The following is a 15,088-nucleotide window of genomic DNA, read 5'->3' as shown; positions in this document are numbered from 1 at the left end:
AGAACCAATGGTCTAGATTTTCTTTTATACTATCTGGTTTAAAAAAATGCCTCCTCAAATAAATATTTCCAAAATTTCCAGTAAAATGAAATTTTACAAATCTTACCTCAAGTTGAGTGAATATTTTCTTAATGTGTCTGAAACACCCTTCAGCAATTTCCATGTCCTCTTCATAAGATTTGCCTTTAAAAATTGGTTGAGGGGCATTTGCAAAATACTGATGAAAAGGGAAGAAACTAGAGACATCTGCAACATCAGGAAGCTTGCCACCTTTAACTTTCACTTTGCTAATATACTCCTCCCAACGAGACATTACCTGCAGCAAACAAAGGTGTCATGATAGTGTATATATTTTTTCTATTCAACAGGGTTGTTTTTTTTTAAAACCTTAGACAACCTATTTTTATTTAGTACATATTTGCATAAAAATCACAGGCTTATATTTGGTTTTCAACATAATTTCATAAAAATAATTTACAAATATATCCAAAGAAGAGAAATTACATTTCTTTAGTAAGACTAAACTATCCCTAAAACAGATAAATTACTATTTTGATGTTGTACTCTCCCATAAAAATCAAATGTAAAGTGAATTTCCAGTTATTGTATGTACTCTTTGTTTTCCTTCATTTAGTTATCTAACAAAAGCAAAAGCAAGTTACCGCCTTGAGATCTATCATCAACAGCATGAAGAAACTTGCCGAGACTGTCATATCTGAAGAGGAAAATCCAAACCAGAAATGTTGCCAATAGTTGTACAAAAAAGCAAGAATGCTGGCCTTTCAATTTGAGAGTCATCAGGCACAGAGTTAAAAACAATAGCAACACAAACAAGTAACATTATAATTATAGCTTCAGTTGCTGTCTACATTTTGAGCCACCAAACAAAACCATTTCTTTAGACTCAATTCTGAGAAATTCACTCCAATATCCATGTTGTGCTTTATAACATAGGGAGGTCCAAATCTGCTCTTTGGAAAAATATTTTATCTCTTACTTGGTATAAGAAGAAGTGACCAGCTGTTTCACAAGTATAAGAAACATCTCCTGGGACCCCCAGGCTCTCTTGTAATCGTCCAACCTCCCGTAGAAGCTCCAGTCTTCGACCCAGGACATAATTAACTCTTCCATACCTACAGAAGGGATGCAATGTGATACAAAGAATTATGTATTCTGAGTTTCTTTCTCAGCTGAAATGAATGTTGCTGAATGCCCATACTTGGATGTCGCAAAAATAACTACACAGAGCAAGCACTGGCCTTTATTAGTTACCAATAAAACCAGAACAAAAACCTGCTACCTGCCAACTGTTACTATATATATATCTATATAATACTTCTATGCCCCCTCTCACCACAGAATCAGAGTGCCTCAAACATTAATGAAGTTATCTCACATATTCCTGTGAGGAAGGGAAGAATTATGCAAATTTTACATGTGGAAAACTGAGGCAGAGAGATTCCGTGACCTGCCCACAGTCATATGGGAAGTCTGTGGCAGAACTAGAAATTTCATCAGTAATTCCAGAGTCTCACTCGCACATGCTTCCTTATGTGAACACCAAAGCTCTCTGTGGTTATTCTTTCATAGTGCAGGCTTAGCATTCTTAGAAGCACCTCTGTGTCCATCCTCTGATGGCCGCACCCTAGACAGGTAATTGGACCCACGGGCGGGGGTAAGGGTGATATCTGCTGTCTGTGCTCAAAGTGTTCATTTTACCCAATTCAAACCCAGAATTGTTTCCTTTGCACAGTCAGTTTTCCCAGTTTAAGTCTTTCACACAACAATGGGAGAAAAAAAAATTAAACAAAATGAGAAAATGTGACTAAAACCATAACAAATGGCATAGGAAATCAGGTGTGGCAATAGTATGTGACACTATTTTAAACTCTTTCCCCTCCCACCCAGTTATATTGACAACACCCCCTAAAGGGCAAAACAAAAATGTGTTACTGAACTTAATGAGTTTTCTATACGTGTGCTTTTAAAAGATTATTTCTGAATGTGAGAAAAGGCTAATTTTGAAAGACAACAGAAACTCCTAACAAAACATTTATAAAAGCAAGTTTTTCTCATAATGACTAAAAATGCAACCTCCTAGGACTCATGATTATTTCTATTTTATCAAAAAAACAGGGTAGCTAAAGCTGGAAATTTGAATCCCGTAAGTTACAGAACTGAAAAGAGCATTCTTTTACAACTGAAGCAACGAAATTACTTTTCCAGTAGCCATAATCAAATATGCTTTCTGGAGTGTTAAATACAAAATCCAGCCTACAGAGTTACAAGTGGCCACAACCAGATTTCTCACTAAAAAAGAAAAATGTTCTGATTCATCACAATTCATGTCACAATTCATGTGTCTAGTTTTGTTTAATTAATATGTAAATAGCATTCACACTGGGCTATAACCACCTTTCATATGTTAAAAAGACAATGGTACTGGTATGAAGAATAAACCCAGAAACAACCAAAACACCAGAAAGTAACCACCCCAAATCCCTCTCTCCTGCCCCAAACAGCATTACTCAGCATACTGTTTTCTCCCACAAAAGCCTAGGCATAGAGCTGTAGCTTTGTAGAAAGACCTGAAGGTCAACAGTCTTGGATCATTTTGTAGGGGGAAATGTTAATGCATTGTGTAAATAACTGGGTGTTAATATTTGTTTGAAGTGTTAATGTAGCCATGTTGGTCTCCGGATATGAGAAACACAAGTTGGGTGAGGTAAATCAATATATTGTCAAAATAATTCAGTACTTGTTCAGTTCAATTATTTTCCAATGCAAGCCTCTGATTCTACAAACATTTACTAACATGTGTAGCCCCCGTGAAATCACTGGGATTACTCCCACATGTAAAATTAAGCATGTGAATATTTACAAGAACAGGGCCTACATCTGTACCAAAGTTAAGATGAAGAACGGAAAACTTTATGAAATATGTATAATTGTTAATCATGGACACATTCTTCAAAATGTATTACTTACCATTACAGTATAAGCCCTTTAGTTTCAGTGGATGTTAAAAAATGCTTTAAAAATTGCAAGCAATTCTGTAAAATAATTACAAGCAGAAGGGATCTGAGTTTAAAATTTCAGCCATTCTATAATATGCAATATTCAGCATATTGCAAATCAAAAACATGAATAGCTGCAAAGAGATTTGAAATTGCAAAGAGTGCATTATTTTAGCCTTCAATTTGCATTTCATTAAACAAAAACTCCATAAAATGTGTACATGCTTAAAATATATTTACAAGTTCAAACATCTAGATGAAGATAGGTGAATACACAATTGCCTTGATATGTATAAAAATAGAAAAGTACAGTTTAACTGAATTAGCTACAAAACTGGAAAAAAAAAGAATTGGCTAACTTAAGCTATACTGAAAATAAAAGCCCTATATTCAGGGCTCTAAGGGTATGTCTACACTGTAACTAAAAACCCACAACTGGCCTGGGCTTGGGCTTGGGCTAGGGCTAAGGGGCTGTTTAGCTGCAATGTAGACGTTTGGGCTCTGGGACCATCCCACCTCACAGATCCTAGAGCCCAAGCCCTGCAAGCCCAAGTTAGCTGACATGGACCAGTCAAAGATGTGTAACTGCAGTGCAGACATAACCTAAGTTACAGTTGTAGTAATACTAAGTTAGGACATAATTTTATGGGAAAGGAAGCATGAGTCTAAGCAAACTGCCCACTGTTTATTACCAATGAAAGTAGGAGTTTAAACATACCACTTGCCATGTTTACACAAATTAGCTTATCATTAGCACCTTCCTCTTACCCATCAGCTCACCTGCTGAAATCTTTCTCTGTCTCCAATTCCTCCTCTCCATGACCGAGACGCAGGAGGTGGCGCTCATCAATGTCTAATGCCATGATTTTCTCAAACAGCTGGTTCAAGGCCTAGAGATTGACAAGAACAGGGGAAAAGGCAGTTTTTAGACGTTCAGAGGCTCTTGCAGGGAAAACTGAAGATTTACTATTGAGCATGCTAGTAAAGGATGCCTAATTTGGTAAGAACTGGAACCAAAGCAAACATGAAGGCAGCACCTAAATTAGAGCTCTTAATCTTGGGGAGGGAAAGAAGTCAGTCTACTGATACTGCTGCCTTTATATGCTATAGATACACAGTTAAACAAAACAAAACAGCATTCACCTCTACTTCAAGGCTCTGCTTAAAAATACTGGCTATCCATTTACAAAATGGTTTCAAGTACTAGACTTCTTAGCATCCAATTATTTTTTGCTAAGAAAGCAACAAGTCATGAAGAAATTACACCCAAACCAAATTTTGTCCATTTACCATTTATTGTACATGAATTGTATCAAATAATCCAGAAAAGCTTTATCTAATCCTGGCAAATGTCCTGGCTACGTTACAATTGCATAATTCAATTCTGCCGTCCTAAAATTCCCCTGTAGTTTTAACTGGATAGGATATACTTCACATTCTGTCTTAAACAGTTATGGAGTAGTGCTGCTTATAGGCTTTCACCTCAGGTATGACTTCATTTCACTGATGACTAAAAGGAATCCTTGTGTATAGAAGTTTGCAAACACTAGCCAAAATGCAGGTAATGAACTCCCTAAGGATTACCTCTCCCATCACCCTTTGCTTCATCAAAAGCAAGACTGCTTCAGACTCAGACAGAAGCCACTGTACCAGCACAGCCTGGATACCACTATTCCAGATTGTAGCCAATTAACAGAAGGGTGGGGAGAGCTGTACGTCAACTGCATGACTGCTCATATTTGTTTTGGTGGAAGATACAGAAGTGGTTGCTCTCTTGCTGTGCCAATTAGAATGCCAGTAGAGGAGTGAGGTGGGATGTGGAGAAAGTTACTTAGAGAGGTTGGGAGTTTTGTACTAAGAGTGGCTGAACTCCCCCAGATGATGATAATGTTAGATGGCCTAATGACTGATCTGAGCAAAGGGGCAAGCAGAATTGGCAGGTTTATACTGCCTGAAGTGAGAGAAGGCTGCTAAACAGGGCCTAAGGACACTTTCTGACTAAAAAAATGGTAAGAAATGCAAGGGTGTATGGTGTAGTCTATGGCCAGTGATCAATAACTCTCTCTCTCTCTCTCTCTCTATATATATATATAGACAGACAGACAGACACACACACATGCACGGTGGATGAGTTAAAGGTGCATCTCTGGACTGCTATAGTGGTAGGTTTTCCTGATCACATCTGGAAGATGAACAGATAAGGGAGACAACTAGATTTCTTGACTAAATAACGATAGGAAAGGTAATTAGGTCTCTATGGCTGTGATGAGACGGTGGATGTAGGGAGGTGTTGCGTCTGCTCTGTATGTTGAAGACAAGACACAAGCATTATAAGCCTGTATTCTATCAAAAAAGTTGCATATGTGTAACTAAACTGATCTAGTCCAGGGGTTGGCAACCTTTCAGAAGTGGTGTGCCGAGTCTTCATTTGTTCACTTTAATTTAAGGTTTCGCGTGCCAATAATACATTTTAACGTTTTTTAGAGATCTCTCTCTATAAGTCTATATATTATATAAATAAACTATTGTCATATGTAAAGTAAACAAGGTTCTCAAAATGTTTAAGAAGCTTCATTTAAAATTAAATTAAAATGCTGATCTTATGCCGCTGGCCCGCTCAGCCTGGGGTTCTGTTCACCTAGGCCGGCAGCAGGCTGAGCGGGGCCTACGGCCGGGATCCCGGCAGGCATGGGGCTGGCAGCCAGAACCCCAGACTGGCAGCAGGCTGAGTGGGGCCAGCGGCCGAGACCCCAGACCGGCAGTGGGCTGAGCCGCTCAGCCAGCTGCCGGTCTGGGGCTCCGTCCACCGGCTCCTGCCAGCCAAGGTCCCGGCTGCCAGCCCTGCTCAGCCCGCTGCTGGTTTGGGATCCTGGCTGTGCTCACATAGAGTGGGTACCTACATTCTCCCTGGTTCTAGCCCATTCTCTTCCTCTCTCTCTGCACTGAGCTGTGGGTGGGAGTGCACTGAGCACAGGTCTGGGGTTGAAGGAGCAGGCTGGGGGTTGGGGTGTAGGGTCTGGCCAGGAGCTAGAATGAGGGAGAAGGCTCAGGGTTGGGGCAGAAGGTTTGGGTGTGGAGTGCTTATCTGGGCAGCTCCCATTTGGTGCGAGGGAGGCAGGTAGGAATGTGGCGGGGAGGGTGCTTGAGCTCCCGTTTGGTGCTCAGGGTGGGGGTGAGAATGTGGGGAGTGGAAGAGTCAGGGCATGGGGAGGCTGGGTTTGTGTGGGGGGTGCTGGAGTGAAGGCTGGGGTTGTGGGAGGGTGCAGGGGTCAGGGCAGGAGGCTGGGGTGTGTCAGGGGTGCTGGATCAGGGCAGAGGGCTGGGTGTGGGGGTGAGGACAGCACAGGTGTCAGGGCATGGTGCTGCAGTGAAGGCTGGGGTTGTGGGGGGGTGCAGGGGTCAGGGCAGATGGCTGGGGTGTGTGAGGGGGTGCAGGGGTCAGGGCAAGGGGTTTGGGGGGGTTGTGAGGAGGGTGCAGGAATCAGGGCAGAGGGATGGGGTCATGGGGGAGTGCAGGGGTCAGGGCAGAGGGCTAGGGGTGTGGGCTAGGGTCGTGGGGGTGCTCCCAGCCCCCTGCCCAGAGTGGCTCACAGCGAGCGCTGGAGGGAATATGCCCTACGTCCACCCCCCTTCCCCAAGGCCCTGTCCCCACCTCTTCTCCCCGGAGCAGTTGTGGGGAGGAGAAGAGCGGGCTGGGGCAGGCAGGATTTTTAATGGCACGCTGCTGCCTGCTGGGGTCCCGGCCTGGGTTTGGCAGTGGGCTGAGCGGGGGCTGGTGCCTGGGACCCGGCAGGCAGCAGGGTGCCATTAAAAATCGGTTTGCGTGCCGTCTTTGGCACGCGTGCCATAGGTTGCCGACCCCGATCTAGTCCCACAGTGCAAACCTTAATATACACACACTTAAGTGAGTTTAGCTTTGCACAAATTCACCTAAATTGACTTAAATAAGGATTAAACTGATTTAAGTGTGTCTATATTTGGGTTTGCACTGGTATACCTAGATGAATTTTATATTAATTTAGTAACACTAGTGTAGGGTGACCAGATAGCAACTGTGGAAAAAACAGGACAGGGGGTGGGGGGTAATAGGCACCTATATAAGAAAGTCCCCAAAACGGGACTGTCCCTATAAAAATGGGACATCTGGACACCCTACACTAGTGCAACCTGCCTGATATCTGAAAGCCCATAGTATTTGGCTTGTCAAAAGAAGTTGGACTGGGATGGTAGTTCAGAGGTAAGTGTAAAATTGAGATGTTATTCTGTAGTCCAGATAGGGCGACTGGGGCTATAATAGGTATTTCAGATATAGCAGAAGCAGAAAAGTCCCATACATTTAATAGGAGAACAATATGTAACTTTTTTGATTTCCACCCTAATCGCTTAAATGTCCTAAACAGAAAATGCATCTGATAACATACTTCAGAACGTTTTAAATTTTGATTTCATCGTAACTTCCAAATCTGTTTTTGTCTAAGACTCCATACAAACTTGTTCAAGTCCATATCAATGGAAATAACTGTACTATTGAAGCCACATAAAATAGAGCAGTACAAGAAAGGGTCACACAGAAGTTGTTCATTTACCTGGTTGGAATGTGTAACTATCAGGGTTCTCTGTTCTGGGAAATTATGATAGAGATTGGATATTATCTGCACAGCCACATCAGTTTTACCTGTACCAGGTGGGCCCACTACCTACAAAATGAAAAAAGAACAAAGTATAGATGTGCAGTAATCTGTAACATATGACAACTATCCAGTTGGAAGAAAACGACGTTATTATGAGTTGGGTAGAACAAGATGGCTTGCCAGTAAGTATCTTTATTTTGACAAAGTACTGACTTAGGAAGCTGATGACCAAAATTCTACTCTAAATTGCCCCATTCATGGTCAATTGTGTGTAATTTGTAACTTGTTTCTGTGGACTACAGATATAAATACAACGAGATACAGTGAAAAATTTAGCCATGTGCAAATGCAGAGTCCTGTGCAATGGGAATATACCTGATCATACAGACAAACTGCTGTCTCTGATTCCACGCTGTGCAATCTGAAACCAGTAGGCTCTGACCACTGCTTACTTTGTGCCAGGGCTTAGGGTTGGCAGTTAATTGCTCCAGCACCACTGTGCCTGCTGCATCAGTTATAAGTGTTAAAAAATTGCTTGCGCCCCGGCACCTCTTTCATTACAAATTAAGCACTGGCTGTCACTGACACTTCCTCATACATGTAGGGTGGTCACAAGCGGCTGGGGAACCTCGGACATGGGACAATACAGAAAGACAAGAAAGAGCAGAGGCTTAAGTATTATGGATAAGAAAGGAGGAGTGGGACAGATTCATAGTTTGGACACTAGCTTGAGGAGGCCTGCCCTTTTAATTTACAAAAGGTCCCTGCAAAATCTAAGACTGTCCCTGGTGATATTATCAATATATCTGAGATTAATACATTTATAAGAAACTGCACAGAATTTAACATAATAAATACATTATAACGCTGCATCTCAGTTATAATTCTTCATATTAAGAGTTTGGCTTTGAAATTCAGACATCATATTTCACTCCACGCTGCCTATTTAGGATTATAAATACAGTATTTTCACTTTATTCACGTGATATAGTTACCATTGATGTAGCTGCATTATCCTTAATATCACCGCTTTTTGAAACATATGGATTTAAAAGCAGTTAAAGCATCTGTCTCTGTCTACCCCGGTTCTTATATTCACGTCTATCAGAAATATATTTTAATTTACTTTACATACCCAAACTCAGTAGAGCTGCCAAATGCTATCCTTGAACCTGAGGGAGCTAATGTGAAGAATACTCTGGAGGAGTTCTATGGTTAAACTCAGATCTACTTTGGAGACTGAGCACCTCACATTTGCATCCTGGAGCCACCCCTATATACTGAAGCAAACTAACTTTCTCTACACCTAAGATTTTAATTATGAGCAAAAATACAACTTGAGCAAGGTTTCTAAATATTATGGACAATCTCAAATTGTAGTATTTTGGAGAGTTAAGAAATACAGCACACATCTGATTCAAATGTCACAAGAACCTACATATGACATTTCAACCAATATGGGCCAAGTCCTACTTGCCTCCTTCAGACAAGCAGTCCTATGGACATGTAATGTGGACTCCTCATGTTAGGACAACAGTATCACACCTCATTACCATAAATAAGCACAATATACTCTACAGCGGTTCATTTTATTTATCGTAACTGGAATGAAAATATGGGGTCACACTGTACAATGAACTGGAAAGAGGCTCAAACAGCTGCCCACACACACACACACCTGTCCACACACACAGGCCACACACACACACACCTGTCCACACACACAGGTCTGTCATTTACGAAATGCTCGTTTTAAGTGTAATTTTTCCCATTATGTCTAAGAGAATGCTCTCTGAAATCAGAGAAGATATTTTTAAACTGAAAATAAGTGATTAGCAAAATACAGCCAAAAATTTACGTGATTTCTCTCAGTAGTTATTTTTTCTTTATGGATTGCGGGAACTAAACACTGTCAGGTACTACAATTTATCCCTAAAAGCTTTCCAATAAAAATATGCAGATGGTACTTCATAATACATTGTGCTTATACTGGAAAAGTTATTCTTACTGATTCATCAAAGATTAAATTATATTAATTAACAGCACATAATACTAGATTAAAAAACAAGATTAAAACAAAGAGCTACATCACCTAGAGTTTTCCCCCCTAGTATTTTATGTGTTGATTATATATTACAAAATGGAAATAAAGATTTTAATTTACTAGTCATCTTTCCAGCTGACAAGTAAGGAATATTGGTATGAAAGGAGACTCCCATACACAAATGTGTGTATTCTTAGCCAAACGCTATAATTATTAAAAAGCCAGCAGTTCAAATCAATGGGCTTGTTCCAGAAAAAGCATTATTAACTAAGGTTTCAGAGGAACAGCCGTGTTAGTCTGTATTCGCAAAAAGAAAAGGAGTACTTGTGGCACCTTAGAGACTAACCAATTTATTTGAGCATGAGCTTTCGTGAGCTACAGCTCACTTCATCAGATGTTTACCGTGGAAACTGCAGCAGACTTTATATACACACAGAAATCATGATTTCTGTGTGTATATAAAGTCTGCTGCAGTTTCCACGGTAAACATCTGATGAAGTGAGCTGTAGCTCACGAAAGCTCATGCTCAAATAAATTGGTTAGTCTCTAAGGTGCCACAAGTACTCCTTTTCTTTTTATTATTAACTAAGCAATTTTTAATCACTTATCACTAGTGAATTTTACTGTCGCCCAAAAATTCTCTTTCATTTTAAAAGAACCCCTCAGGAACAGCAGATATAGTATAACTATAAGCCATTTATTTATCACCATTCTCAGGGTAGTCATTCATCTTAGTGCAAACTATGTTGTTAACCAATCCTACAGCCTTTACTCAGCTGAGTAGTCACACTGATTTCAATGGGCCTACTCACATGAGTAAGGACTGCAGTATCAGTCCATAAAAATGAACTTAACTGTAACTGGAGATTCTTCAAGATGTAAGGTCCCTATCTGTATTCCATAGAAAGGCACCATGCACCTGAATCCACAGATTTTTAGTAAGTAGTATCTGCTGGTCTGCACGGGCACAGTTGTTCTCCTCATGCTCCAAACCAAGAGAATAAAAGGCAGTGATTGATGCATCTCCAGTTCCTTTTCTCACAACAAATCTGATTATGATCTGCAGGAAAGGGGACGGAGGGCAGGTAAAGGACTAGTCAGGGACCACGCACATCGAACAACCTCCAATTATAGGTTTTGGAAAAAATAGCAATAAGTAGATGGTTTGATTCATGTGAAACTCTGAAATTACTTTAGGGATAAATTCTGGGTAGAGGAGAAGAGAGACCTGTTCTTTACGATGGTGATGGTTCACGGCAGATCTGCCGTGAGTGCTCCCAGCTCGCTCACCCTCCTGGCTGATGTGATGGTGAACCCCACTTTCATTGAGAGATAGGACATAGAACATGTGACTAATGGTTCGAAGGGAGATTTGGTGAGAACTGAAAGGACAATACAGATCCCACTGAGGTGTTGGTTTCACCTCTAGTGGGAAAGTTCTAATAAGTCCCTTTGAGAATCAAGTCATCGTAGGACGGATAAAGATAGTATGGTCCTCAATTGGAGGATGAAAAATGGACCCACCAGGAACTGACAAAGGCCCAATGTCTTATGGGTAGATAGATAGTCTAGAACACAAGGAATCCCAGTAGACTATGGAACTAACCGGCATCGACGTGACCAAAAGGAGAAACACTTCCATTTGGCCAGACATCTCCCAGTAGAATCTTGCCCGCTTTGGTTGACACTGGATTGAACCACCACTGAACATGAGCACTCTATGTCAGATGCCCATCCAAATACCAGGCCTTAAGCTGAAAAGGTCCTGGGTTGGTGTGCAGGATTGTATCATTGCGTTGTGTCAGCAGATCTGAAAATGATCAGATGTTGATGGGTTGAAATCCTCAGGCGATCAAAGAACAGAACTGTCTCAGTCAGTTGAGTGTGACGAAGATGACCTGAGCCACGTCATGATGGATCTTTTGCAGGACTTGTGGTATTAGCGGAATGGGAGGGAAGGCATATCTGAGATAGTCCATCCAGGATAGTAGCAGGGCATCAATCACCCTTAAAGCTGTGACCCAGAGCTGCTCTGGAGTAGTACAGAGGTAGTTTCTTGTTCTCCTGCGAGGCAAAGAGATCCCAAGATGGTGTTCGCCACTGAGTGAGGATATCATTCAGAACAGAACCATTCATCTCCCATTCATGGTGTGTGGAAAAATATCTGTTGAGATTGACTTGCTACGGAGTTCTGCACCTGTTAGGTATGCTGCCAAGAGGGTTATGGATTTTATGATATACCAGTTCCAGTGGCCGACTCGCCCTATACACAGGGGAAGGCACATGGTGGGCATGTATGGAATACACATGGGGACCATTGCTCAAAGAAAAAACGGTTACCTACCTTTTTGTGACTGTTCATGCCCATTCCATTCTAGGTGTGTGCGTGCGCCCACGTGCATGGTCCCCGGATACTGCTAAGGCAAAAAATCTCCATAGGGTCAGCAGTGGTGCCCCCTTGAGTGCTGCGCTCATGTGTCAGTAGGGCCGGCAGCAACTGATATACTGACGCTTGAGCGCGGCACTCAAGGGGGAACCACTGCTGACCCAATGGATCCAGCTAAGTCAAAAATCTCCAACGACCGTGCACCTAGAATGGAATGGACATGAGCAATATGTCTCAAAGAACAAGTTATGAAAAGGCAGGTAACTGGTATTTCTTCGAATGCTTCCTCGTGTCTATTCCATTCTAGGTTACTTGCAAGCAGTGCCAATGGAGATGGGCTTGGAGTTCACAGTCTTGCAGTTTGCAACACTGCTCTGCCGAAGCCAGCATCATCCTGCGCCTGCTGGGTACATGCATAATGGGACATAAACGTGTGGACAGACGACCAGTTAGCAGCTCTACAGATCTCTTGGACCGGCACCTGAGCCAAGAAGGCCGCTAATGACACTTGTGCTCTAGTTGAGTGTGCCTTGACTATCACCGGTGGAGGCAATTCACCAGTTCATAGCAGTATTGGATGCAGGTTGTGAGCCAGGATGAAATCCTTTGAGCAGACACTGGGCAACCTTTCATCTTGTCTGCCACCGCAACCAACAGCTGCATTGACTTGAGAAACGGCTTTGTCCTGTGGATATAGAAGGCCTGCGCCCTCCTGACGTCCAGGGCTTGCAAACTGCAAATTCCTCTTCGGATTTATGGGGCTTCGGGAAGACGACCAGTAAGTATATGTCCTGGTCGCTATGAAACTGAGAAGCTACCTTGGACAGGAACGCCAGGTGCAGCCACAACTGGACCTTATCTTTGTAGAATACTGTATAGGGCGGTTCTGAAGTAAGTGCCCTGATCTCAGACACCCTGCAGGCAGACGTAACCGCAACCAGGAAAGAAACCCTCCGGGAGAGAAGAAGAGGTTCGAAGGGAGGCCTCATGAGCCTTGACAGTACGAGATTCAAATCCAAAGGAGGGACAGGATACTGGACGTGAGGATATAACCGGTCCAGATTTTTCAAGAACCGGGCTGTCATGTTGTGAGAAAAGACCAACCTGCCTTGGAACGGAGGGTGGAAAGCCGAAATAGCAGCCAGGTGGACCCTGATCGATGACAGGGACAAGCCCTGAAGTTTGAGGTGCAGAACATAATCCAGGATCTTCAGTGAGGCCTGCTCAGCCCGGATCCGTTGTTCTGAAGCCCAGCACATGAACCTTTGCCACTTGGCCAAGTAAGTCATTCTGGTGGAGGTTTGGGTGCATGAGACTGACGTGTCTTGGGACAGCAGGTCCAGCCAGAGAGGTAGCCGCAGCGGAGCGGTTACCAAAAGGTCCAGCAGCATGCCAAACCAGTGTTGGCAAGGCCACTCGGGAGCTATCAGGATAACCTTCGCCCTGTCCTGTTTGAGTCATGAGGACTCTGTGGATCAACAGCACTGGCAGGAAGGCATACATCAGGGCCCCCGACCATGGAAGAAGGAAAGCATCTGACAAGGAACCACTGTCCATCTCCCAGAGTGAACAGAACACGTGGCATTCCCTGTCCTGACGGGACGCAATCAAGTTCCCCACTTTTGGAAGATGATACTGACCGCCTCCAGATGAAGTGACCATTCGTGGCGAGACGAAAAGGTCCTGCTGAGGCGACCTGCTAACACATTCCTGGTCCCGAGCAGGTGCACGGCTACCAGATGAATGGCATGCCACACACAGAAGTCCCAATGGCGGAGAGCTTCTTGGCAAAGGGCCAACGAAGTCGCTCCACCCTGCCTCTTGATGTAATACATTAAAGCAGTTTTGTCCATGAGGACCTGCACCACCTTGCCCTTCAGGTGGGGCAAGAAAACCTGGCAGGCCCATTATGAAACGGAGCAAACATCTGTGACCTTAGAATATGGAAATATGGAAATAGGCGTCCTTCAAGTCCAGGACAGAGTACAAGTCTCCCAGATCCAGGGAGTGGATGATGGAGACCAGGGAGACCATGCGAAAATTCAACTTCCTGAGAGACTTGTTGAGGCATTGCAGGTCCAGAATAGGTCTTAGGCCCTCTTTTGCTTTCGGGATTAGGAAATAACAGGACTAGAATCCATTTCTTGTCATGTCCCAAGAGACCTCCTCCACCGCCCCCATGTCCAGAAGATTCTCAACCTCTTGAATGAGGACTTGCTCATAAGAAGGGTCCCTGAAGAGGGACAGGAAAGAGGGTGGAGGGAACAAGGGAGGGCAGCAAAAACTGCAGGGTGTAGCCTTGAGCCACTATCTCCAGCGGTCAGAGGTGACCAGTGAGCAGGCTGAATGGTAGGGATGAAGACAGTTGAGGAAAGAACAAGCTGGATCCTGGGAGGTGATTGGGGCGTCGCTCTTAACCACACCCTCAAAACGAGCGCTTTTGGCCCCCGGGGTGCTTTGCCGGACCTGGCTGCGCAAGTGAGCGGTAAGAGGAAGGGCAGTGGTGGATGAAACTAACATCCCTGTCCCTTCTCCTTGCAGACTCTGGACGAGGCTGCCAAGGTCTTGGCGGCCGGAACTGCTTTCTTGCAGACTGAGGCATATGCATGCCCAACAAGCAAAGGGTGGCCTCAGTGTCTTAACCCATGCAATCTCGCACCCTGGGCCAAACCCTGCAGGAGGGACTCCTTGAATTTATGGAGGGAGTCCCATAAATTGAAATTATATCCCTCTAGGAGTGCCTGATGGCTTGCCACCCGGGATTGTAAGCTTGCAGTAGAATAAAATTTTCCTCCCAAACAGCTCCAATCTTTTGGCTGCTTTATTTTTGGAAGTCGAGCTGGTATGCCCTAGTTTATCTTTTTCATTGTCCGCAGAGACTACCAGCGAGCCTGGGGGAGGGTGGTTGTAAAGGTACTCAAACCCTTTGGTTGGGACAAAGTATTTCTTTTCAGCCCTTTTAGAGGTGGGAGGGACGGATGAAGGAATTTGCCAGAGGGCCTTGGTAATT

At 43.4% G+C, this 15,088-nt stretch overlaps 1 protein-coding gene across 6 annotated transcripts in view; it reads right to left on the bottom strand.

The window, feature by feature from the left end:
- The window catches only part of AQR (aquarius intron-binding spliceosomal factor), a 111,456-nt gene that overhangs the window by 36,237 nt on the left and 60,131 nt on the right, over nt 1–15,088 (bottom strand). For all 6 annotated transcript variants that reach the window (XM_073348894.2, XM_073348891.2, XM_073348892.2 and 3 more), the window contains 4 exons: nt 7,604–7,714; nt 3,798–3,907; nt 998–1,133; nt 107–316 (listed from right to left, as the gene is read on the bottom strand). In XM_073348894.2, the coding sequence (XP_073204995.2) occupies nt 107–316; nt 998–1,133; nt 3,798–3,907; nt 7,604–7,714 (567 nt within the window). The remainder of the gene's footprint in view (nt 1–106; nt 317–997; nt 1,134–3,797; nt 3,908–7,603; nt 7,715–15,088) is intronic.

Source organism: Lepidochelys kempii, chromosome 6, assembly GCF_965140285.1.
Source record: "Lepidochelys kempii isolate rLepKem1 chromosome 6, rLepKem1.hap1, whole genome shotgun sequence".
NCBI classification, from domain to species: domain Eukaryota; kingdom Metazoa; phylum Chordata; order Testudines; family Cheloniidae; genus Lepidochelys; species Lepidochelys kempii.
The sequence above is the reverse complement of the archived record's forward strand: the minus strand, read 5'-3'. Positions and strand labels throughout refer to the sequence as shown.